General features: G+C 31.7%; 1 protein-coding gene across 1 annotated transcript in view; it reads right to left on the bottom strand.

Moving 5' to 3' along the window:
- Nucleotides 1-1,611: 1,611 nt before the first annotated feature.
- The window catches only part of LOC129224081 (DNA mismatch repair protein Msh6-like), a 41,635-nt gene continuing 15,653 nt past the window's right edge, over nt 1,612-27,593 (bottom strand). The window contains exons 11-21 of the mRNA XM_054858482.1: nt 26,157-26,280; nt 22,136-22,241; nt 21,366-21,528; nt 17,292-18,279; nt 13,411-13,498; nt 11,061-11,150; nt 9,502-9,656; nt 6,622-6,753; nt 5,613-5,680; nt 1,829-1,942; nt 1,612-1,704 (exon numbers count right to left, since the gene is read on the bottom strand). Coding sequence (XP_054714457.1) covers nt 1,873-1,942; nt 5,613-5,680; nt 6,622-6,753; nt 9,502-9,656; nt 11,061-11,150; nt 13,411-13,498; nt 17,292-18,279; nt 21,366-21,528; nt 22,136-22,241; nt 26,157-26,280 — 1,984 coding nt within the window. The 3' untranslated portion in view covers nt 1,612-1,704; nt 1,829-1,872. The remainder of the gene's footprint in view (nt 1,705-1,828; nt 1,943-5,612; nt 5,681-6,621; nt 6,754-9,501; nt 9,657-11,060; nt 11,151-13,410; nt 13,499-17,291; nt 18,280-21,365; nt 21,529-22,135; nt 22,242-26,156; nt 26,281-27,593) is intronic.

Genomic DNA, 27,593 nt, shown 5'->3' with positions numbered 1-27,593 from the left:
AGACATTTCAAACCAATTTATGGGCTACTGTGAGGGGAAAAAAATCAAATTTCGAATCGTGTTTGTTGTTTTTTACGCATACCTGCCATTTTAAAATAAGTAGAATATTAAGGAATAAATAGACAAAAAATTAACGGAAAATGACTTTACAGTGTCATTACAATGCAAAAATAATAAAAAAAACCACATATGATAATTTTAATCATGAATTTATTCGAAAATATTTCAGTGTACGATGACTTTTGTGGCGTATTTTTTGGCTTTCTCTTCGTTTTTTGACAAATTTCAAAAATAAAATCTGGCAATATTTTGAAAAAAATACTGGGTTTTATTCAGAATGGCATAGGAATGGTGTGAAAAAAAAATGGAATTCATATTCGAATTCAGTTTTGCGTTATTTTGGTTTTACCACAAAACTTCAAGGTGTACGAACACTTTTGGGAGCCACTGTATAAAAGATGTATTTTTTTTTCTTTAAAATGAATAGGAATGAATCGGGAATTCATGAAAGCGACATATAAATGTAAAAGATGCTTTACTGTATAACTATTGCTACTTGTGTACTTATTAAGTGATCTCATAATTTACCTATTTCTTTCTTTTTCTTCAAAGCAATCTGGATATTGGATTTCCACTTCTTCTACAAAAAAAATTTTTTCCTTTCATTTCGTCCTCAAAAGTAAAATTGTTAGTCTAAATATCATTCTTTGTAAAAGAATATTGCCAGCAGTTGCAAAGAATTATTAGAAAATGAACTGAAGTACAATTTTATTAACCAAAGGAAAAAAATTATAATTATTTTCAAGCATTTTATCAGAGGCAAAGCAAGGGACCTTACCTTTTATGTTGCCTTTTTAAGCAGGCTGTTACATTAAAATTTAGATAGTTTTTATAATTTTGTATGTAATATGTTTGTTTTTGTTGATTTTTTACTGAAAATGTCTTCTAGATTAAAGAAATGTAATTTCCGTTTCTGAAAGAAATTCAGCAGTGACAATTGTACATAATTAGAATTTAATGTATAATTTATTTGTAAATATACCTTTTATATACCAATTAGATACTTAAATGTAAAGTATAAAATATATGTATTTATTACAATAAAGAGTAATTCTATTTTATTGGAACTTGTATTCATTATTTTAAAAAATAACTTAGCAATATTATCTTTTGAATTTATCGAATATCTATTCCAAGTTGAAGAGAGCACTGTATTAAATAGTATTTAACAAATTATCTGTTGATACGAAGGTATGCTAATTTGCAAAGAGGTACCACTGTGTTGATCAGATTTTTCACTTAGCTAATCAGTTTGAAAAGAAAAATCTGTTTATTTTTCATCGAAGCATTCTCTCCCCCCCCCCCCAATCTCACTTTTTTTTATTCAATAATAAGAGCTTTATTATAAAAAAGAAATATATTTTTTCTCTGGCACTACCAAGTTATTGTAATAACAAAACTCAAAATCAATTTTTCTAATCCTAAAAGAATACATTTTTAACTATTTAATAGTTATATAAATACAATACAATTTTATGAAATATAACATTTGCATTCTAAATATGTATAAATTACAGATTTCATATTGTTCGTAAAATAGATATTTTTCTCCTTTTGGTTACAATGCCCCTTCCACAATACTTAGTGAGAGATTTGCATCTAATAGAGAGGCTGCATCTAAATGCTGGAAAAGTTCATTCAATTCTGAAACGATTCAGAGATTCCCTCTCAGTATCTTAATCATTTAACTATGTGAATCACAACTAAAAATCTACATAAGTACTAAAAGAAAGGAATTGGAATAAAAAGTTTAATGTGATTTATATACATTTGGATCACAATTTTTCACACTCATTTCATTTCCATACCGAATTAAATGGCAGCTACCCTCCTCTGTATTTCACTTGTGATGTCAGAAGCTTCTTTTATGGATAAAAATTTCCTAAAACAAATTAAAAAGTGAGCATAAAATACAAGGCCAAATACTGTAGCAATAAATTTGCATTAAAATAAACAGCATTAAAATCTTTTTAGCCTACTTTCCCAGTAAAAGTCAGAAAAAGAAGAAAAAAGCATGAAAGAAGGCTTAATGCATCTTAAAAAGGTCGCGAAAAAAAAAATCAAAAATAAACAAAATAATTAAATAAATATCGAAAAATTGGAAAGTAGGGTATTGAGATGGGGAAAAATGTCTGTCGGTCCGTCTGTCTGTCCCCCCCCCCCCTAATAACTTTTGAATGAATAGTCCGATTCGAACAAACTTTTTTTTGTTCGAAAGATCTCGGCGAGGACACCTCATTCCCATATTTCACTTTTTGATTTGAACTATTTTTTGTTCAATTTTGAACAGTTCAAAAAAACTTAACATTAGCGCCTACGGGTAAACTGAAAGTCAATGTAGATTCCGTACTTGAAGGCGGATTTATTTCAAACAAATTTTGTTGGAAATAGCTCTTGACGCCAAAAACCAGACTCCGACAATTTAGAGGCACCTGACTCCGACTCCTGTGCCCGACAATTAATCGGACTCTAACTCCCCAACTTCGACTCAGACTTCGTAGCTTTGGCAAACATTTATACACGGAGGACAAATGACGGACTCCGATTCTTGGATATTCGTCTCCGACTCCTTTATCCCAAAATGAGATTGACTTTGACTCCGCAGCTATGGTTTTCACTGTGAAATAATTATTGTTGATATGATTTGTTTTTATTTTCACGCTAAAGTTTTAATTTAGGTATTCAGTTTTCGGCGAATAAACTGAAAGTCATTTATGTTTCTACATAACGATATGCGCAGAAGATTTTCTTTTTTTTTTTTTGACAATGAAAAGTATTTCTTTAAGTTGACATTTTATTGTTTTTATTTGTTTTGGTAAGTGCATTAATTCATTTAAAAAATTATTTTTGGCAACAGGGGAAAAAGAAACGATTTTTTTGATATGATTTATTTATTTTAATAAGCTTATTACTTTTAATTATTATTTTTTCGTTTTGAAAGCTGTTAAAGAATTTTTTTGGGGGGAAAAAAGTGTATTAGCTGCTTTGTTTAAAAAGTGCTGCTGCTTTTTTTTACGCATCTAATTTTTTTAGATGTGTAAGGAATACTTTATTCCCAGAAATTAGCAAAAATATGTTTGAAACAATTTGTGATTTTAGCTATTTTTGAGAATATTGATCAGGTACTAGAAAGTAGTATGGGTATATGGGAAAGTAGGCTCGTATAGTTCTAGACAGAACTTCTTGTTTAGTTTATTACTTCAGGATCTGATTTACGACAGGGCATTCGGGGCCCGGGGCACCAAAGGAAAGGGGGCACCAAATTTCTGTCATCAATTTTTTTTTAGGGACCACTGTTCGGGGACTCTAACTAAAGGGAACAAAAAAATTTTGTCATTTGACAATTTTTTTATTAAATGAAAGCACATCAGCTAATTGTTGTGGAGAACGATCATTTTCGCTATTGAAGAGAATTAAGTGTCCTTTGCGTACTCTCATTTCTGATGGTAAATTATCTTTATTAGCTGTATTATCAATAGGAGGAATTTTGACCTAAAACTTAATTATGAGGACATTATAGATGAATTTACTACAAGAAAACAAAGGAGAAAATATATAAAGAATCATTGATGCACAGAAAGCACATTATGATTTACCTTTACCATTTGTATCATAGTTTTCCCATCAGCAAGTGTAAAAAAATTTCTAACATGAAAACCATAAATTTATTTTAGATTTGTGATAAATGATTTCTTTGCAAAACATCTTAATTATTAACATTTTTCGTATGAAATCGATATTTTAAAGTTTTCTTTCTATCAAAATAATATCCAACACTTACATAAAAAGTAGTTGAAAACTTTGTACTGCATAGTGAATAAAATATGACAACGTATATAAAGTACAAATTGAGAATGAAAAAAGGTTAAAAAACCAGCAAACAGCTGTTTCGGCACTCTAAAATACAAGTGCCATCATCAGTGCAATTAAAAACGAAGACAGGTTCAACCCGACTAAAACACAGTCAGGCGAACATTGGAATGAGAGACGAGTTGTAAAAGATATGAGAGCAGTACCGGAAACGATGACGTCAAGGTTACGTCAGAACTACAGAGGACAGTTTCACTCAGGAGAAAACGTCATGGACAAAAAATAAATCAAATACTATAAATGCTCCATAGTGTTTCCTGCCAGTGCAAATTGGCCTACATTGGGCAGACCCGACGATCCCTCAAATTCCGGATAAAAGAACACGAAAACTACGTCAAAAAACAGGATCTCAAACGCTCCTCTATTGCTCAACATTGTTGGTCTTGTGGCCATAATTTTATTTTTTCTTCCGCCAATGTTATTCACGAGTGTTCGTCCATTCATGATTTAGATTTTTGGGAGTCATATTACATATGGAAAAATGCTAATTTAATCGTCAATGATTTGTCTAGCACTCCCCCTTCTCCTAATGTTTGGAAGTCTGTTATTTGATTTATTTTTTGTCCGTGACGTTTTCTCCCGAGTGCAACTGTCCTCTGTAGTTCTGACGTAACCTTGACGTCATCGTTTCCAGGTTCTGCTCTCATATCTTTTACAACTCGTCTCTCATTCCAATGTTCGCCTCGACTGTGTTTTAGTCGGGTTGAACCTGTCTTCGTTTTTAATTGCACTGATGATGGCACTTGTATTTTAGAGTGCCGAAACAGCTGTTTGCTGGTTTTTTAACCTTTTTCCATTCTCAATTTGTACTTTATATACGTTGTCATATTTTATTCACTATCCAACACTTGCCTTCATATTTTTGTGCGAGGGGGGGGGGCACCATATTTGTCAGTGCCCGGGGCACCCGGTCCCTGTATTACTTTGCTTACCAAGTTAATCAAACAATTATCTAATTTTAAACTCTTGAAGGAAGTCATAAAGAAGTTTATTTAAATTGGGAAACAGATATACGGAATCACGGTAAAAAATTATCAAACTAACCAGGAAACCATATGATACTGAAGCACTAAAAATGATCTAAACAAGTAGCAAGAGCATAAATCATTTGCGCTCTTCTCCCAAAACTTTAAGGAAAGTCGCCAAATTCAGTGAGTTTTGATGAGAAATGGAAGACATCTTACACACACTTTGCAGATGAATATGTACTACATGCACTTACATGCAGACTGAAATCGCTCAGTGTCTTCAATTTCTCACAAAGTCATTAAATTGGCGATTCAATTTGTGGATTTCCATGGTAAGGTAAATGTAAACACTGAAAATAAGAAGTGAAGCCTAACCATTTTCTAAGAATAAAAAGCTTTAAGATGTACGGTGGAGCGTAGTATTCATCAAAAGTTCAAGTTTAAAGTCATAAATAAATAAAAAAAATGATTTATTTACTTTCAAACACTTCTGCATCTCTTCCCCAACAAACCAACAAGTGCATAAAAGGTATGACATGTCAAATGAGATTAAGTTTTAATAAGTTTGAATAAATACAAAAAAAAAATGTGAATTCAAATAATTAGTTTTATTAAAAATCTGAAAGGATTCGGGATTAGGAAACTTTTTTTGCAACTTAATTAAGCAGCAATGAAGAGTTAACTAAGCTGTGACTTAAAAAAGGTAAAACTTACTTTAAAAGCTTAGATATTCTAGGCACACATTCCATTTCTTGAGCTTTTGTAAAACCTTTCTGGACAATCTACAAATGAAACAGAAAAAACAATTACTTATTAGTGTAATGGAAAGTTATTTAAATCAATGCTGAAATATTATATCATAAAATCCTAAATATATGATCGTACCCTGCCTCAAAACAAAACGTTCAAGCATACCATAAGCATTGACCCATTTTTAGTTTTGAAGAATTTTTTGAGCATATAGTCGGTATGAAATTGTTACAGAGCATATAAAAAATTGCGAAATAAATCAAAGTTCGCAACATACTCTAAATTAGTACACTAAATAAGATAAATAATGATAAACTAATTAAGGTCGGGAAAAAATTTCCCTTTCCTTTTTTCCTTCTTAGCCAACAAATGACATTGTGGGTCAAGCATGACCTTTATCGACTGATCACAAGGGAAAATTTCAATCTCATACACATTTAAAAAATTTCACATTTTGAAAAACAAAATCTGAAGAAATATTTCAGTTAAAAGATGGAAGAAAACTCACTTTTAGTTCAGAATTTTCCCTATCAGTAAAATATTTTTTGCATCATGTTGAAAATTAGCTTTTCAAAATTAAATTGTTATCTAATTAAATAGCAATCAGGGTCAAAAAAATATTTCTTGCGATTAATTTGGGGGCAATGGAATTAAAAAAAAAAATCATAAATCATTGTTCAAAGGTGCACAACAGTGACATATACCGTTTTCTTTCCAAATTTCATATTTCTAGCTTTTTTTTCTAAGACTTGCGTCTCACCCCCCCCCCCTCCCCCCAAGCTTCGCAAAAAAAATTCAAATGTTAGAATTTCTTGACTTTTATAGATTTTTAATGTTATTAATATCAAAAATAAATTGAAAATATGAAATAAATAAATACTGCATTGTGTTTTAAAATATTAAACACAAACTGGCACTTTTAATCATAATTTTAAGCAACAAATATATTCAAAAATGTTTAAGGGATACATACATCGTTAGCAACACCCGCTAACAAAGCAACATTAAATCCGTAACTTTTTGGGCAGGCCCCATCTATGAATTTATACAGAAAAGTAATTCTTTCCAAGGCAGGACAATCATTATCCTTTTCCACCATACAAGCCTGAAACAAAAATCATTAGACTGAATATAAAAGATTTAGTTTCTTTATGCATCAACAAATATTAGAAAATCTGTACTTAAATCAGAGTATATCGGGGGATTTTGCTTTCTTAAGAACTAAGAAAGAAAAAAAAGTAATAGAGGTAAAATAAAATTCTCAGCTCAGAAAGTTCCTGCGGGCATTTCATGATAGTAGAGCATTCAAAATCATTTGTGGTCTGCTCGTCAAACATGACTAAAAATTAAAGTTGAATAAATATCTTTGAGCTTGAAAAGTAAAATAAGATACAATAACGTTTTATTGCACAAAAATTGCAAATTACTACATACATGCTGCTTTCGGGGTTACATGGAACTAGGGGTGCGACGTTGATGTTTTGGAAACATCGATGTTTTTAACATTGATGTTTTACTTTCAATGTTTTTGGAACATCGATGTTTTGGGTTCGATGTTTTTTCGATGTTGATGTTTTTGTATTTTAATTGAAAATTGTAATAATTTTTTTTTACAGAGAAGCGACATCGATTGAAAAACATCAATGATTCAAAACATCGATCTTCAAGAAAAAAAAACGATGGTATTTGTAAATTGACCCAAGTCATTGAACTCTCGGAAACATCTACATCACCTAAATTTGAAAAATGTAGGAGCTGAGCTCCTGTCAGCTACCATACAAAATAAGCTCAAACAGGGATGCCAACTGCTCTGCGAAAATTGCGAAACTCATGAGCTCTTCAAAAAAGTTATTTTGCTCCGCTTTTCCCAGCCGAGCGTTTTCGAGCATGACATAGTGTTTAAAGCTGTTTTTTTTTATTTTTATGCTAGTTCTTAAAATGATTATCAAAGCTCAAAAACAATTTAATACGAGTGGTTTTCGTTTTTTTAGTTGAATTTTATGCAAAATACAGAGCTGCTCCGCCAAATTTCAAAATGCTTCTCAAAACCACCACACATGCTGCTCAAATTGTTTCTCCAAGGTCGGCTCAGATTAGTCATTGCTTGGAAAATAGCATAGAAAATTCAAAGAAAGTAAATTCGCTGCTGCCGGTGTTTAGATTATCTGAAATTTCCCAAAACTATTTAAGCTTCAATGGAGTATAAAATGAATGCATTCAAAATAAACATGGCATTTTTTTCAATGTTTTATAAGCACAAACGGCGACAGGAAAGCTTTCTCTGGTCTGATATGTTTTTTTCTGTTGACTTGCGAAATGTGGTGTTGTACGTAATTGGTTATAGAATATATGTATACAATTTAATATTGGCTTTACTAAGAAATTTCTGAAAAAAATAGCAATAATTAAATGAATTAATGCAATGCCAAAAAAGAATTTACTGATCCACTTAGAAACATTTGTTAGAGACTATCATATATTTAAGTCTGTAGTGTTGTACACTCAAAAATGTATGTTATATATTGATAAAAAGATCGATGTTTCGAAATATCGATGTTTAAAAACATCGATGTTTAAAAACATCGATGTTTTTTGGTCGATGTATCAATACCATCGATGTTTTAATTTCGAACATCGATGTTTTGCCATCGATGTCGCACCTCTACAAGGAACCTCTTTTTCAATACAGAATAAGTGAGCTTATGGATGAAAAGACATCTGACAAAAGGAACCCGTTTTGTAAAAGGAACACTTTTTTTCTTGGATGTTTTCGTCCATAAGCTCACTTATTTTGCATTGAAAAAGGGGTTCCTTGTAACCCTGAAACACATATATGCAGTAATCGGCAATTTTTGTGCAACAAAACATTATGTTTTATTTAAATGACAAAAAATGATTTGGACCACCATTAAATAGAACTAGAAAAACCCTGAAGTCATTGGTTGATTGATCCATTTTATGTAATTTGCATTCTCTTATATCATTTGGTATATTTTCAGTTTTGCGCATTTTTATTAAATTAGACACAAAATCAGTTTAATGTTTAAAATATAAAATTAATGATATTTAACTCTGTTATGCAAAATGAAAATAAATAGCAGGTTTGTTAACGTTTTAAAATTTATGTTGAGATATATTTCTTATTAGAATTTAAGTGGGCTGCTCACATTGTTTGCAGACAAGTATACCTTCATAATTATTGGCAAAAGACTTAAGTAACTCTTTCTGAAGGATTTCTAAGATTATACATTTTTGTTAAAAGCAACTAATGTATATTTTTTAAACACTTGAAAGAAGGAAAGACAGAAGTTTGAAGGCTTTGAGCAAAACGATTTAAAGAAATCCCATACTGACAATTTAAAACATTAAAAATATGCATTAGCTGGTTCATGGTCCTATTTAGACTGATATTATATTGGTCTATAAACAGATTATAAAACGGATGTTACAGAAGTTTTTAAATCCAATGTAAAAGGTAAGATTTTTTTAGCTATTTTTGCATAAAATTGGCAAATGTTACCATTTTCAATATAAATGAAAGCCATAATCTCACCTTTATTACCATACAGATATTTAAAGCCCATATATTGTCGGCAACATGCTAAATTTTAGATTGTTAGTAACGGTAAATGTTGCAGATTTAACTATATTAGAGTGCAGTTTTGCAAAATTAAGTTATAAAAATAAAGAAAGTTTTAAGACAACTCCATTACAACAAATATTCCATTACAACAAAATTTTTTATTGGTTCCTTGGAGTTCGTTGTAGCAGAATTTCAGTGTTTACTTTCATGGGAAAGTATTCTAAATATGAAAAAAAAAAAAACTTGTGAAAGAGCGTCAGAAGTTATTACCATATGTCCGAGTCCGACAGTCGGATGAGAATGGAAGTCTTCCACCAAACTGTGGTAGTGAGTTGAAAACAATGTTCTGCAGCATATGGAGTTAGCTAAATTATCTAAGACAGAATATGCAATGGCTGTTCCATCATGAGTAGAAGTTCCTCGGCCTACATAAAAAAAAAGTTAATTCACATTTTTTAAATTATACAATAGTAAATAAATATTCATAATAAACATTTTTTTAGTAAGAATCTTTTATGTACAGATGTAGCAGGGATGGTGACCAATTAAGCAAATTAGTTTAAAGCTCCGGCAAGTGAACCAAGTGGTTTACTTGTCCTTTGTCGGACTAGGTGTTCTATCATTCTTTTCATGCACTGAAGAGGTTTGATTTTATAACCCCAAAACAGCTGTTTGTAGAATTTTTAAACTCTTTTTAAATGCCTTTAATTGTACATGTATACACGTTGTCACATTTTTACTCAGTTATCTATTATTTTGGAAGAAACATGTTTCAGATTTTAAGTACAAAATAAAATTGATCTATTCAGAAAATAAGGAAGTTGGACTGTTCGCCAGGGGCGTAGCTAAGGGGGGGGGTTTTGGGGACAAAACCCCCCCCGAAAAGTTAGTCTCAAAAAAAAAAAAAAAAGAGAAAAAGAAGAGAGAAGAGAAAGAAAAAAAAGAAGAAAAGGAAAAAATCCCAAGCGATTATACATATATATATATATATATATATATATATATATATATATATAATATATATATATGTATATATATATATACATATATGTATATATATATATACATATATGTATATATATATATATATATATATATATATATATATATATATATATATATATATATATATATATATAAGAAGTAACCCCCCCCAAAAGTCGGGTCTAGCTACGCCACTGCTGTTCGCAATAATGAGAAATCAACTGTTGTGTGAACAACAAAGTTTATTTTAGTACTAGTGGCACCTTCACTGCTTTGCCCGTATTAGAAAACTAAAAGGTCTTTTGGTTCGCCTCGTATATTTACAAATAATGTATGATGACTTTCTCGCCAATTGGCTTGTCCATGTTACGGTTCCACGTTATGGTAACTTGGTAATTTACTCGTCCATCTCATGATAATTTTGCTCTGGAAAATGTTCTTAAAATTGGAATAGAAAAAGAACAAAATCGAATTTTCAAAAAATCGCTTCAAGGTGCACACCCCCATGCTACAAACTAATTCTGTGCCAAATTTCATGAAAATAGGCCGAACGGTCTAGGTGCTATGCGCATCATAGAGATCCTAACAGACAGAGATCCGGACAGATATCCAGACAAAGAGACTTTCAGCTTTATTGTTAGTAAATATTCTGAAAGTTTAGTAAATGATATCAGACTTTTGGTAAACAACTTCAGATAGTCTTGACATCATATTAAGAATTTTTCCAGAGCTAAAAAAATATTAGTACTTTTAACAGTTTAAAAAATCAACATAAAAAATTTAACAATAATTATTTTTAAGTCGCAGTGAGTCCTGTATCAAAAACTTTTAAAGTAGCTAATTACCCAATTCATCAACAAGAACAAAGGAATCACGTGTAGCATGATGAATAATACTTGCTGTTTCACTCGCTTCTACAAAAAATGTACTTTCTCCTAGAATGAAAGAAAACGATGTTTTACATTTACATAAAGAGTGAGGGAAAAAAAACGTTTACTTTTACATTTTGAGTTTCAACATAATAAATACCCTATGCCTAGCCTTAAAGAGAAAAGTTTTTCTCTACTCAGTCACAAGAGTAGCAAAAGAAAAAAATTGTCATTTTCTTACAATCCATGCATGTCTATTTCTTTTTTTTTTTTTTTTTGCAGGTATTATAGTTTAAACAAGGTTATCTTAAGCTAATTTACATAATTTTAAATACGTACATATGTGGGAAAATTTTTTTGTAGTACATTCTTATTTTACAAAAAAAAGACAGAATATGTCCATGTATATATGAGCATAGGAACTTACTACAGAAAGGGTTATTTGCTTCTCCCCCCCAACCCCCCCCAAAAAAAAACTATGTCCAAATTTAAGAAAAAAAAATGAAGGAAAAAAATATAATAGAATAATACAAAAATGAATGAATCAATTAAAGCATTAATTCTTATTTAATTCGCAACCCAATGAACTATAGGGGGCACTGTAGCCACTTTCTAATGGCGGACGAAAAAGGTAAAACAAACGCACGTGGTAACGAAGAAAATGCTAATAAGACTAGTAAATTTTGTTCGTATGCATGATTTTTTCGCTTTATTCTTTTTAAATTAATTTTCAAAGTCTTGTTGATATTCTGGCTCACGTAGAAAGAAATGAGAATTCAAGAAGCATTGCTAAATGTCATAAATTAATGCAAATTATGTAGTTCGTAGTTCTGAGCAGCCATTTCCATGATGTTGAATTCAATATTTATCAAATCTTGATAAAACTAAATAATAATTGCGGCCTGACAACAATAACAATTAATGCTAGATAATTTGATTATATGACATTATGAATTATTATCAAAAGAAGATGATACTTCTTTGCCTTGCTTGGCTAGAGCTAATTGTTTTGCATTTGTAGCTGAGTTATTTCTCTCAAATTCCCGAATCGGTTAATTTAAAAATTTTCTGTTTCGATGTTTCTAATTTCTGAGTTATGATTTAATTATGTCATGCTGTGCAAATCATCAACAAAATTCTCTCGGATATATGGTGGTAGTTTTCTTTTCTATTGATCTACCATTATTTCTTTTTACTTATTGAATTCTGCTAATCTTTCTACCATTTTATTCCACTCATGATAAAAAATAAAAATTGTTTCATTAACTTGGGCGGAATCTTGCTAAGGGTACTTAGCTTGCACAATACTAAAACTTGTGACCCTAAACAAATTTGGCGAAACCTTTCAGCTGAGAATAAAAGCAATAAAATTAATTCTTTCTCGCGGTTAAACATTTTTTTATTTCATTCTACGATAATATATTCAAGAAAATATTTTGCATACTGTCTGTTCCAACTAAATGCTGCTGTAAAATATGGTTTGTTAAATTAATTTAAGATTTAAAAAAAACCCATATTCTTACAAATTCACACAAAACAAAATTTTTTACCTGGTATAACGTTATCCAAGTTTGTTAATCTACAGTTTTCTCTTAACACGCTTTCACCATTTCTCAATCAACTCACTTTTTAGAAGGAAATAAGGAAAACTAACATTATTTTGAGAAGCTCGAGAATAGTACTAAGGGACGAAACAATTTCTGTATCTGAAAGCAATCTAAGGCACATCGATTGCGTTAAAAAATACTCAGAACAAACTGCCTGTGTTTACGTCAACAGAGACACGTGGAACGCAATGTGGCAATGTTTTAGTGTTTTCGGCAGTTTTGTAAATCACCGCAAGGTAACGTACTCGAGCGCTGGAGTTGCGAATAATTATTCTTTTTATTTATTGGACTTATCAGGTCCAATTTGCTTCCCTTCAAGAGAAAAAAAAAATGAGCTTGAATTACTGTAATTCCTACAGATATTTACATAGCATTTTCCTTTTAACTAGAAACATTTTTGGTTTTAAGACTCAAGATTCCAGAAGAAAGACAAGAGTTTTTAAAACCATGTTTTGAAATAATATCATTACAATTTACATTTACAAAAGCTCAATGCTGACAATTTACATTTATGAAAACATTGAGCATCTTTGATTATAAATGCTATTTCTGCAGAAAAATAAAAAATACTTAATATGCACAGCTGGTGACAATAACCAATAGGTATAACACAATTTTTAAAAAAAGGACAAAAATATTCATTTTATGCAAATACATTTGTACATTAAATCAGAAAATAGGAGGCAATTTGAATTTTTCAGAACTAAAATCTTTGCTACCTTTACTAATTTGATCATTTGCTCCAACTCTAGTAAATATACGATCAACAGGTGTCAACTTCATTGAGACAGCAGGAATGAAAGAACCCTAAATTGGAGCATAAAATTTCAATTACTTTTTAGAGAATTAACTAAAATCTATAACTATATATGAAATTGAAAATTTCAGCACGGCAATCATACAGAACATATAAAATAAAATTAAAACCTTGTTGTAGGGTACAAAAGTAAAGAGTAAATAAAATTTCGATAAAGGGCAACAAAAATGTGGATAAAGTGGAATTTAAAAAAAAAGTTTTTTTTTCTAATGGGGTTGCGTTAGGCTAAAAAAAGGAAATTGTAGAAAGTATCCGTATTTGTCATCTATTTGGCACCAATTTGTTCTTTCTAGGTCGCCAAATGGCACATTTCTTTGTTCACATCTAATCTATCTTTCTCATGAACGCAATACAGTCGAGTCCACTTCTCCCACCCCTATTTTAATATTACTTTTCTGTTCGACATACTTACCTTGCTTAAGACATAGTTAATCATCAAAAAACCGTTATAAATTTTAAAAAAACCTCAACCTCAAATGAGTCACAGCTAAGAACACTCTTGATCGAAAAAAAATAAAATTGGTTCATCAATTTAGGAACTTCTAGCAAAAATACCCAGCATTGCCAGGGTCAGTAATAATTGTGAGAAACAATCGCTACTTTCAATCGTTTTCTGTTTTAACTGAAAGAACTCAAAACACACCGCTTTGACGTGATTAAAAATCGAGCTTCTTCCTTACCCGTAAAAGTAAAATAGCAATAAGTATAAAGAATGAAATAGTATTCAGTTAGAAACGAAGCACATTTAAGCATATAAAAATTCGAAGAATTTCCAAAATATGAACTAACAAAAACGAAGATCACTGAAAAAACTGTGTGCTTTATTTTATTAAATAGTACACACACACGAAAAAAAAAAAAAGATGCTCGCTACTATGTTTCCTTAAGTGCGCAAAAAGTAGAGTTTCCAAATATTTAAATGACTTTAGATTCATGTTTGCTCCAGAGAAGCCTTGATTCAAAATTTTCATTATGACCTACTATTAATATTGCTGTTGTAAGGCAACGAATTTTTGTAACAATGGGTTTTATATTTAATCACAGGGGTCTGGCCAGAGCAAATTTGGGTCCGTTAACGGACCCTTCACAAAAATCCGATCAACCAAAACGGACCTTTCACAAAAATCCAATCAACCAAAACGGACCTTTCACAAAAATCCAATCAACCAAAACGGACCTTTCACAAAATCCCGATCAACCAAAACGGACCATTCACAAAATTCTGATAAACAAAAACGGATCTTTCACAAATTGTTTATTGAAAGAGCAAATCTCAGATTAAAATAATACAGCATATTTCCTGTATAAAAACGATAATGGTTGGAAACTTTTTTAAAGTTAAATTAGAGGAATCAACTTATACAAAATCAGCTAATTTCGCAAAAGAAAAAAGAAATCGGCACTCTTGTGATGCTCCTTGGGGGCAAGCCATAAATAATTACTACGGCCAAATAAATATAATGCCTGTTGTTGGTTTCTTTGAAAGAAAGTTATATGGGTTTGATTTTTCGATGCTAAAAAGGATAATTAACTTAAAATAAACTCTTTTATTTACCGTTTTTTTCTATAGATGCCTACATTTTCAAAAACGAAATCTTTTTACATCCGATATGAGAATCATATTTCCTTCTTTTTTCAAGCTAACTTCGCTTTATTAGGATGCAAATAAAGGAAAAGGATTCTTTATTTTTGTAAGAAAGCTTATTTCAGGTTTTTAAAGCGGAATTCCATTTTCTTTTATGAGTCAATAATTAAAATGCTGAATCGATCATTTATTTTTTATTTTATTTATTTATTATTATTATTATTTTTGCTTCAACTGTGTCCAGATATTAATGATATGTTTATCATAGGGCTCTAAAATGCAATTCTAAAATAATTTTATCCAAAATATTTATTCTACAAGCCGTTTTTATACTTTTGATGCCTTCACTTTGAGGATTGCAATTTCTTTGCATCTGCTATGGGAATCTGATTTTTCGCATTTTCGATGTTTAGTACGCTTAGTTAAGAAGTAAACAAATAAAATATTTTTTTTTTTGTAAAAATCACGGAATTTGTAAGTTTTAAACGAAATTCTGTGCTCTTAAACAGTGTCTTGGGTTAAAAATTTAAATGCTGAACCCCCCCGACTGAATTTTTTTTTCTTACAGTTGTTTTAAATACTATACAAATAACATTTCTAGTATAATTTAACATGATATAGAATGGTAGATAAATATTGATACTTGAGGGGTGCCCATCTCCCAGTGAGCGATGCCTCTCCCCCCCCCCCCAATACTAGAAAAGCACTAAAGAATGATATTCTCAACAGAAAAGAGGGAAAACACTCAACTTTAAGTGTCAATGATGCAGTTTCCACCATCTCAAGAGTCTAAACTTTCGTTTTTGCAAAAAAAATATTTTTTTTTTTTTGCAAAATTATTTGATTTTTCACAAAAGTATTTGATTTTTCACAAAAAACGGACCCTGTGAAAAATCCTGGATAGACCCCTGAATCATTCAATGGGGGAAATTACATGAAATTTACTGTTTTCCATCATAACTTTTTTAAACAAAGTTTTTTAGAAATGAATTATAGCCTATGTTGCTTCCTGATAATGTAGCTATCTGTGGTGAAAAAATGGTTAAAATCGCTCCAGTAGTTTTGAAGTTCATCCCGGACATCCTTACATACAGAAGTAACCATTTATGTATGTAGATGATGCCACAGTCACGCAAATGCACTGCCGTGCTAAGCACAAAAGTTGTATCTGCAGAAGAGCTCAAATTGAAATACAGCATTTTAAAGTTTTGCACCTGCACATACTTGATCACTCACATCACACAGATGCCAGTTTTTCAGAATTTTTTAAAAATATTTCTCATGGGCAAATGACTATAAAACATTTTATTTAGGTAAAATGTTACTAACGACCACCTGGAGACAATAATTCAATTTTGATAAAGAAATTGCAGATATGACTAATAAACCCCTTCCCTTGGCATCAGCGGGTTTAAAAGAAAATCTCTAGAGATCAGATGTGCTATATTTATAATTTTGTCAAAATTTAAAGTTAAAATATGTTTTCTGTATGTTACATGTCTGCTCTTACACAGGAGCAATGTTAGTATTCAATAAATTGAAAAAAGAACAGAAAAAAATCAAGAAAAAATTAATGCAGTTGATCTGAAAATTTAAAATGCTTACCTAGTTACAAAATTTAAAATCACATTTGAGGCAGTGAGAAGCAAAGGGATGTAAGTGGCAAAATTAAAAATTTGGAGATAACTAGTACAAATGGTTGATGAACCTCTCCTCTGTCTTGGGGCAAGAGATAGTACTAGTAGCCCTGGTAGGTGCTGCTGTACAACATGATTTAGAAAAAAAAAAAATCAATGTTAACCTGCCTACCTAGGACGTTATCTTTAAATTCGTTTTATTCAAAACTTGAAAATGTTCACTTAAGATCCCTTTGCTTCTCACTGCCTCATTTATGGAATTAGATCATCTCTTTCTTAAGAGAAAAGATCAATCTAGAATGCCAAAATTTTTTTAAAAGATGAAGTGTTTTTGCGTTTTGGCAGTTTAAAAATGGGAACCCTCCTGCATTTTGTAGAAAGATGAGAAAACTGATGTTTGATGTCGAAAAAAAAAAAAAATCCTAAGTTTTATTCAACGTTGTGAAGTTGATTACTCTGACAAGGATTTGGCAATAAATTAAAGGCAGCGCACGTGAAATATCAATCTTAATGAGAAAGCAAACAATATAACAACAACAACAACAAAAAAAAGAAACTCACTACTTGAGCCATAATGACTAACGCTCCAGCTTGCCTCATTAACGTAGACTTGCCACCCATATTCGGTCCAGTCACGAGAACTACTCTTCCACCACTGTTAATATTTTCCTTTGCTTCCTTCATTTTAGATCCAATGTAGACACTGTTAGGTATATAGCTATCATCAGTGAAATATTTCAAAAATGATGGATGCTTTCCCTCAACGATTTCTAAAAAGGGCTCCGTGTCTTCATCCGGCAGCACAAACTCCGGCCTGCACATCGAGACATCACTGGACCTGTTATACTGGTGCAAACTTAGCAACACATCAATCGTGGCCAAACAATGAATAGCAGATTTCCATAGTTCATAATCTTTGTCAAAATGGGCATAAATTCTGCGTGACACATCACGCAACGCTAGCTCGCGGCTCTCTTCGGCTGCTATGTAGCGGGCTAAATAACCTCTCGCTTCATCCGTATAAAACCTTCTGAAGCCTTTTCTTGCGCCTTGAAATTCAAAGTCTTCGGGAACTTTTTTATTGTCCGGGATTTCGACTTGGAATCGCGTGCGGCCACTGCCGACGTAGGAAACTTTGCAATTAAACTTTCTTTTCAATTCATTCAAATAGTCATCGAGGTCGCCTTCTACTTTTCTCAGCTCAGCACAGGCAGAATCGTAATCTTCATCGACACCTTTACAAGGAATTATGTTTCCTTCTTTTTTTGCCTCCTTGTGGTCGAAGGCGTGATTGAAATAGTCTAGGGCATCAGAGAGATTCGGAAAGCTACCGTCATTATCTGCAGTCTTGACACATTTTTTAAGAAGACGGGACTTGAAATGATCTGCATGGCCTTCAAACTCTGCTATGACATCAATGCTTTCTTTGAATCCATCTAGAGTTAAAAGAAAATCTTGGAGTTTTCTTCTGTTGTAAATATCAGCTTCATAAAAAATGGCCCTTGACTCAGGATGGCTTTTTGATCTAGATATACCTTGCGAATGAATCCTGAGAACGAAAAAAAAAAAAAAAAAGGATTGGTGAAACATTTTTGTATACACAAAATACATAAACCAATGTTTGCTTACTAAATTTTATAACCCAAGAAAATGGGGTCGTTTCCAAAATATTAAAAGTATTTTCTTCTGAAAGAGCATGCTTAAAAACATAGGATCTGACCATTTTTTAAATAATCAGATTAGGTTTAATATTTAAAAAAAAAATTACTTAAATTGGTGCGCTTTCCTTTTTATGTCTTCTGCCGATGACATCACAAATGATGAAATGCCATTCAGTATCGCCCTTCACAGAAGGGCAGTTCTCAAAAGGTGGGAGCAAACACAGACTTCAACTTTGAAGCTTCAACACCAAATAACTTTCATTTTAATTAACTCTAAAATTTTTGAGGTAAATTATAATGCTGTATAGAGACAAGAATTGACATAAATTATGGAAAAAAAGCTCTTCAAATGCCCTTAAAAAATATTTTCTTTGCTAAATGGCACAATTTTGGACATACCAAAACGTTAACTGAGCAAATGTACCATTAAAAAAAATTTTTTTTTAATTCTTTCCATACGTTTCAAAAGAAAAAAAAAAATAAAGGCATGAATCTTACAGTGAATAATTTTTTGTTAATATTTTACACAAATAACAAAAGTAAAGACAGATTATTTACTTTGTAAACGATTTTAGAAAAAAGTAAGTTTGAAATTTGATGCATGTCCAAAAGTTACGATCTTTACAATGCTATTATTTGAGATTTAAGTATATAATGTTTTCGTTTTAAAGGTATTTATCGATCCTCAGAATCAGTTTTTAATTGTTTAAAAGTGTTTTCATAAGCTTTTATGCAGTATCTTAGAAGAAAAATAATTTTCCTTAAACATACATGTGAGATGTCCAAATGGCGTTACGATCTTGATGCCGATAATTCTGTCCGTTTATTTATAATTTTTTTATAATCCACTGTCTTCTGACATCAATAAAAAAGATTATTATGATGTTATCTTCTTTAATCCATTGGTATTTTGCATAATTAATACGTTACACATTGAACAATACATAAATTACAGTAGAAACATGGCTGGTTATGATCGAACGTAAGCCATTTTGCGCGAAAATCGCCAAGCAAACCTCCGTTGGCGACAACACAGTATATGTTATATGATAAGCTAAAGGTTACCAGAGGGGGATTCCAGTTTGACAAATGTAGTTAATCGTCAGCTGCACCAGTTTTGGCAACTTTATCACCTGCGCTAGCAATTTTTTTTCCCGCCGCTTTTATTATTTTAGAATTTTTTTTTTCTCTTCTTTCTTTTGGAAACATAATTTAACGATCTCCAAATAGAAATACGAATTTCTTTTTTCAATAATTTTTGTTAGACATCGTTTTAATTCTTATGACATTAGAAAAAATATTCATTATTAAAACTGATTTCACTTTTTACATTCTTTCTTAAAGCATATTTTGTTTATTTTTCCTTTTAAAATATATATGTCGTATTTATTGAGCAATCACGATTGCTTATTGTTCTCATTTGACAGTCTTTGACGTTGGGATTATTTTTCAGCTTGGACCAGCAGCACCACCGCCCACCGGCGCGGCGGCGGCACGGCTGCTCTGTTCCTGAGCACTGTCCCCCGGAATCCACTTCTGCTGGGTGGTGGCGTCCATGTCCTTCACACGCATGCTCATACACACTCGCCAACGCGTGAGCGCCTTTACACACATACACAGGCCTACGTGCACACACTTAAGCCTGCACACACACAACTATACACACATAACCACCCAGGAGGAGGGATATGCTTGGGGGGGGGGGGAAGCCATTTCTAGAAACAATAACTCTAATGAGTAGGGTCTTGTTGCAACTCGTGATTGCGAAAAACATAATTTGAATTCAAAGTTTCAGAATTCAAATTAGATTTTTTGTCTCTATTTTTATTCCTCATTTGTCCCAATAAATCAAACTACAAGTTTGTATAATTATTTCCATGAAGCTTTTTTCTACCTTTCATCAACTTCTTCAAAATCATTCCAAAACTTTATTATATGTAAAGAGCAGTATGTATAGCCATTCAAGTACTTCATTAATATCCTCTTTATCATTAAATTGCAAAATTCAAAAAGTAGTAAATAAAATTTTCATTGGAAAAGCTAAAAATCAGATTAACAGTTGTCAAAAATGGTGAAACTTACATTATGATGATGTCGAAAATCCGTTACCTACAGGACAACAATGTCCAAAATCTGTTACCTACAGACTGCTAATTTAATTTGCTAATTAACAATTTTTACAAATACCTGCTGTCTTTTCATGTTCATATATTGTGTTCTAGGTATGCATACTATAGAATAAAAGCAAAATTGATATCAAATTCGAAAATTTTTGAAATTGCTCAAAGTTAACTTTTTTGTTCCCACCTTTTGAGAACTGCCCAGAACAAAATATTTCATTTGCATCTTTACTTGCATGTATTGGCAACGATAGGGTTGATAGCAAGCGTAGAGCGCAATTTTAATTCGCTTCTTGATTATCATAACGTGGAAATGCGATAGAAAAATGCGCCAAAGAGCATCATTTGTGACGTCATCAAGACCACACTTTGTGTGAAAAATCGGACACTTTAAAAAATTAATTACAAATTGAGCGTTGAGAAAATGAAAGTTTTTTTTGTCCCTCCATGGTTTTTTTTTTTTTTTTTTTTTTTTTTTTTTTTTTTTTTTTTGCTTATTCTATCAATTTCAGTGACAAAAAGTATTACTTTTGACTGAAGGAAACAACCCCATTGCAAAATTTAACTGAGACACTTTAATTTGGATTATTTCACGGTATTTTGGACAAATGTAGAATCTGCAACATGACACTTTTTTGCCATAACTATTTAATTTACTGCTTTATTAACACATTATTTTCATTTGATTTGTATGTGGGCAACACAAACTCAAAACAAAATAGTGTGCTAATGTAATGAGCTAATGTAACAGTAAATTAAATAGTCATGGCAGAAAGTCATGTTACGGACTCTACATAATTGTGCAGTGAAATGAGCCAATAGCAAGTCATTCACTAAATAAATTAATATCTTACTTGCTTAACATTCGTTCCAAATCAGGAATTTTTTTCAACCTAGTCGTTACATGGTCGACAACATCGGGTATTTTCATCAAATCTTCAATAGCATCTAATCTGTCAGCTATGGATTTTGGGTTGCATAATGGTGAGCATAACCAATAACGAAACAACCGTTTGCCTACAGCCAAGAAGAGAAAAATAATTAAGTGCCATGCTTTAAACATTAATTTAAAATTCAATTAGCTCTTTTCTTACAAAAGCTTTAGTTTAAAATAAATATATTACTTAAAAATACATAAAATATACATTGGAGGAGGAGATTTTTAGACCATTACTGTTTAATAATATTTTTTCATTAAAGATTTTTAGTTCGGTGAAAAAGCAATTTTGCTTTTCACCGAACTTATTTTTTAAATCACTCAAAAATATTTGAGTGAATTAAAAAAAAAAAAAAAAGAGTTAAAGCTTTACATTTTAGAGCTGTGTTTGCTCCCAACTTTAAGAACTACCAATAACTCTTAGAAAGAAATTAACTGGTCTAAATTTATTTTAATCTATTTGTCTCATGCAAACAGTTTTTGGCAATTACTATTTCAACTAATTTACATATTGCAATGTACCGATTTAATATAAAACTCAACTCAGTAAAAATAATTTTGGTTTTCGTTACATTCTAAATTTTGGGTGCCATTTACCAAAAAACTGGTTGACAATATAAGTTTTAAATTTTGCCCTTGCAAAAACACAGATTTCAAGTACAAAATAAACGCTTGTTTTTTACTTACCAAACTTTGTAGAACAAAAATCCATTGTGGTATATAAACTTCCATCATTTTCTGAGGCATTGTTTGGAACTATTTCCAAATTATTAAGAGTTGTACCATCAAGAACCTTAAAATATAAACACTACATATAGAGCCAACAGTCAATTATTATTATCATTTTCACATTTAAACATCTGAGAATCTGAACTTTAAATATCAAGAAATTGCAGTAAAGGGCTGTGCCTAAATGATGTAACACTTTTTTTCAATATTTTCAACGTGCCAAAACTTGTTATAGGCAGATTACGGTCTGAAATTACGGTAGTTCGCAAAAAATAGCTTTACTACAAAATCAAGTTTTGGACAAAATCAGTGTGGTTTTTGGACATTGGCAGATTTATGTCGCTCCACTGTATTTTTACAGGGTAAATTTGTTACACCTTCATCCACCCAATGTGGAAGACCAGCCCCCTGATGTCACCAAACATAGGGTGCCCAGTAATGTAAGATATAACAATCTTCAACTGCACCGTTGTTTCTTACATTACTTTTCAAGCTTAAAGGTATTTATTTAACTTTATAGGGTACCTAGTTGTACCTCCTGACAGTGGGTACCCATTTTAGTAGCCTTTTAAGACATGCATGACAAGCTACAATGGGAATATTTTCCCCCACCCTTAAATGGGTACAATGGTGTGATTCATTGTAAAAGTGGAGTACCTCTTTGAAAATGATTTCACTATTCTTTATCATATAAACCCCTTGGTGAATTTTTCCCAAGGAAAAAAAAATAAAAGTATACAGCTAATACAGTAGTACCTACTTTAAGGGACACCTCTGAATAAGGGACACCTCTATTTAAGGGACACTTTTTCCGGTCCCAGTCCCTTTGAATAGTGACCTCCATGTATGTACCTCTGATTAAGGGGCACTCTATCTAAGGGACAGCCATAGGGAAAATTTGCAGTAATTTATGTAAAAATGCATAAGAAATAAATGCATATGAATTGAACTTATTGGAATAAAGGTTCTTTTTTTTTTATCTAAAAAATAACTGGTAAAAGTTTGCCTTGACATTAACATGCTAAGTAGCAAATATGTGTTTTAAAATTCTTGACGAGATTTACATGCATGCTTTTCTTTCTGAGTAATTTATTCATTTGGGTTCAGCTCCGATGGATAGTGCACGGCCCATGACAAACTTTTGATAGAAAATTGAAATGTATTCACACTGTTATTTACATTGAATTGTAAATTATGTGACATGAAGCAAGTCCATGAAACAAATTATGTTTCGAAATTATTTCTACAAATTACTAACTAAACTTTGTGGATTAATACTTATAATTCTACTAAATTTCTTATTAAATTTCAATTTTTAAAATATTTATTTCACTTTGAATTAATTCTGAATTTTATTTAGCATGCATAAAATATTTTCAGTGTTTAATCGTTTTTAGTTTTAACAATGTTAATAGTTTTTGGTTATGGTATTAAACTAAGTGCACAGTGTGCATCAATTCATGTACCTCCGAACAAGGGACACCTCTATTTAAGGGACAAAAAGTCCAGTCCCCTTAGTGTCCCTTACTGAGAGGTTCTACTGTATTAATCTTTTAAAAAAAGCTTTGCTTCCATTTTATACTAGAAGATAGAACTAAATATGATACCATTTAGCAAATGAAGAGACATTTTACCGTATTACCCCGCATTATCCAGCATGCCGTAAAATTTGGGGGTCACCAGATTTTCAATAACACTAGCCTTTCTGGCTGGTCCTTTCCAGCATGCCGGAAAAATAATTTTTTGTAAAAATATTGGCTCACAATGTCATTTGTTATTTTAACAAGAAAAATATTGTTTTTGTAACGAATAATTTTATAAAAGTTAAATTAAAACCAAGCAAACATTTAAGCAGTATGTTACTGCCCCCAAACCAGAGCTAATGAATTTATCATAGCACTTCAATGAATAAAAATGAAACTTACCGCTCTAAAAGGAACTTAAAGTAATTTATTTATAAAAATTATGAACAGATCGCAGTAATGATGAATGCTTCTGAATTGATTACTTTATTGGCATATAATTAAATCTGTTAATAATGACCTACCATAAATAACAAGCACATATTATATATGCAATACACAATTTACTTGAAAGAAGTTTACTTTCGGGATTTATTTATTTTCCCTCACAGTGGTTTGCTCTCTGATTGGAACTGAATGAGGAAATTTGTTTTGTAGCAAAATAACCCTCGAATTATCCGGCATGCCAGAAAATTCGAATTTCCCGGCATGCTGGTCAACTTCGTTTTTTTCCGGCATGCCAGATACTGAGGGGTAATAAGGTAAAAATACAGTGATAACCACTTTTACAATGAATGACACAATTTTCCCTTGCATAGAAAAAAAGCTGACAATGGGGATCACTCAGAATTAAAAAAAATAATAATAAAGATTCAGATAAATATAAATCGGGTTATACAAATGTTAAATATATGATCGTATAAATCAAGACAGCCCATGCCCATCATTTCAAAGTTTACTGGAAGAGAGTAGGGCAAAGAGTAAATAATTAGAAGAGAAAAACCAACAGAATGCATGCAAAATACATAATTACACAATGTTTTTAAAATTCAGGAAGGAGCAATGAGTCCCTCTGCTCCTAAGCTGCCCAAATGGCCGGCCTGAGACTACCATTGTCATTTACTTTGAGCAGAAGGAAGTTAGAAATTTTTGCCTAAAATTGGAATTTAATGACTGAATTCTTTATAAAAAAGTTAAATTGAGAAATGTAAATTTTTATAACATGAAATCATTTTAGTTAAGTATAAATCTCATATCAGGGTAGATTCTGCCAATAGGCAAATATTCATTTTGAATGCAATTGCCACATATTTTGTAACCACTAATAGTTGCTGCAAAAAAGAATTGGCAATTTGATTATACAGGAAAAGAAAATAATAGGAAAACCTCCCTTAGTGAAAAGTGAAATTTGAAAACACAATGGTTTCATCAAAATTGTGAATCCACTTAAAATGCTTAAGATACTTTGTAAATTTCTTAAAAGATACAAACCTTTCAAATATATATTTAAAAAAAAAACATAGATTGGAAAACATTAAAGAATTGGGAAAGAAAATGACTTTCTGCAAAACATTTAATTCATAAACGCTTCAAAAATAAAACTACTTTTTTGCATTCATACTATTACTAGAAAATTGCCCGTCAAGGTATGTGTGACGGGTGAATATCGCTTCTACATTTAAACGAAGCCATTGCCTGTTTGGTGATATTTTGATAGTTGAACTTTTAACCTTCACTCCAGTGGATGAACCCTCAACTCCAGTAGATAGCATTCATTGTGGACCACTTTTTCGTTTCTTCATTCTCCTAAAACGGCAGTCTTACTGGTAACACAGTTTAAATACTGGATCCAGTTCAGCCTCGTTAAAATAAAACATTTCCCTGCATGTCAAACATTAATAAAAAATATTATCAAATTATCATGCCATGGAGCGAGTTTCATTGTTGATGACGTCAGGAGCGTTACTTGATCATTTGCTATTATATATATGAGGATTAGCTAAGGGAGAAATAGGTTAAGTTAAGACATAGAAGGTTTTTAAATAAGTGATGATTTCTTTAATTGAGCTATGCAAAACTCAGGCATAAAGGAGAGAAAATTAATAGGGCATCATAATTGCTCAGTTCAATTCAAAGCTGAAATTCAAAAAAGTAATGGCTACATTGTATGCTTGTAGAATATTCAGCCTCCATGTTATGCAAAACTTTGATCATAATTTATAAATGCCACTGAAACAGTTTTCTCAAATACCTTATAATTAGAAGAAATTTGATTCCAATGTGTACCTACCAACCTTAGAAAATTAGGAAGATAGTTGTTAAAAAATAGGGAAACTTTTGAAAGGCATTTTTTTAAAAATTATTATCATATTTCATAATCATGCAAATTTAGTGCTGCTAATAGCTTTGAAATAATTTAATTCATTGAACTATGTTGAATAATTAATATGACTAACCATATGCTGATTGCTGAAATTTCTTGTTTTTGTAGGTTCTTTTGTAAATCCATCTGCAGGGTGGTACTCTTCAAATAATTTCATGGTGACTAAACTATCATCAATAAAGCATTCTTTAAGGTACCTGAAAAAGGATTTTAAACAATATGAAGAAATTCAGTTTCAATCAATCATACAAACATAACTCAGTGCAGCTAAAAGTTGCATGTTAGCTTAACCTTTTAGTTAGAAAACAAACCAAAATGGAAAGAAACATTAAAATGCAGATGAAAATTGTACATGTCCAAGAAGCAAAAAACAATTTTTAGGCTTACAAAATATGATAAGGGAAATTTTGTTTTCCCTTATGAGTGATAATAAATATTCCTTGTGGCAGAAGCTCAAAGATTCAGGAATTTAGGAAATTCAGAGAAAAATCAACATTTTTGGGAAATACAAATTTAAAAGGAAGAGAAATGAAACAAACAAATATCAAAAATTAATGTTGGTTATTGAGGTCGTAACTGTTTGGCTGTAGGGATTTTTTCTGCAATTCTAATAACTGAAAAATCTTTACTTTAAGGGAATTTCATTGTTTTGATCCAAATTTGGGAGAGATTTACTTCTTTAGGGAGTTCAGGAGAAGATAACAAAATTCCTGCGTCTCCCGAATGAATCAGGAGAGTCGACAGCTATGGGGTCGTGATTGATGGTTAGCAGCAGTGGCGTACCCAGGGGGTGAACTGATAGGGCTACAGCCCCCCCCCCCCCGAAATTTTCAAAATTAATTATAAAAATTATAATAAAGAACAAGTTTTTTTTTATGATGTATTTTTGAAATCTTACATTCGTATTGATATCAGAAAAGCGATACATGAACTTTTCTTAGCTACAGTTCATAAGTATCCCCCCCCCAGCTCAAAGACTTTCGAGCTCAGCCCCCCCCCCCCCCCCCCCCCCCCCCCCGAACTGATTTGTCTTCGTACGCCGCTGGTTAGCAGCAGGAATGCGGAGCCAGAGGGAAAATGACCCGGGAGTTTTAGAGACTTTGACCGACTCCTATGCCCCCAAAATAGTCGGACTCTTCAAGCACTGACAGTTGTGGACTTAAGAGGGAAAATAACCAACTCTGACTCTTGGAATTTTAAACCTACAACTCTCGACTTCGACTCCTTTACCCCAAAGTCAGCCTGACTTCAACTCCGCAGAAGAGCTGGCATTCTCCAATATTACTACATCTGCAATGCTTTAACCCTGCACCACAGGGCAACAGTCTGACTTAGCAGATCATTTCAACTAGACTGTACTCTAAAAAATATTGGTTTTATTTTGAACTAGTGGTACTTGCACGGCTTTGCCCGTAGTTGAAAATTAAAAGATCACTCGGTTCGCCTGTATATTTACAAATAATGGATGACGAATTTCTCGCCAATTGGCTATGTTCATTCGCTCTCCCAT

Source organism: Uloborus diversus, chromosome 6 (genome assembly GCF_026930045.1).
Source record: "Uloborus diversus isolate 005 chromosome 6, Udiv.v.3.1, whole genome shotgun sequence".
Classification (NCBI taxonomy): Eukaryota; Metazoa; Arthropoda; class Arachnida; order Araneae; family Uloboridae; genus Uloborus; species Uloborus diversus.
Note: the sequence above shows the minus strand (reverse complement) of the source record. Positions and strands in the feature narration are given on the sequence as shown.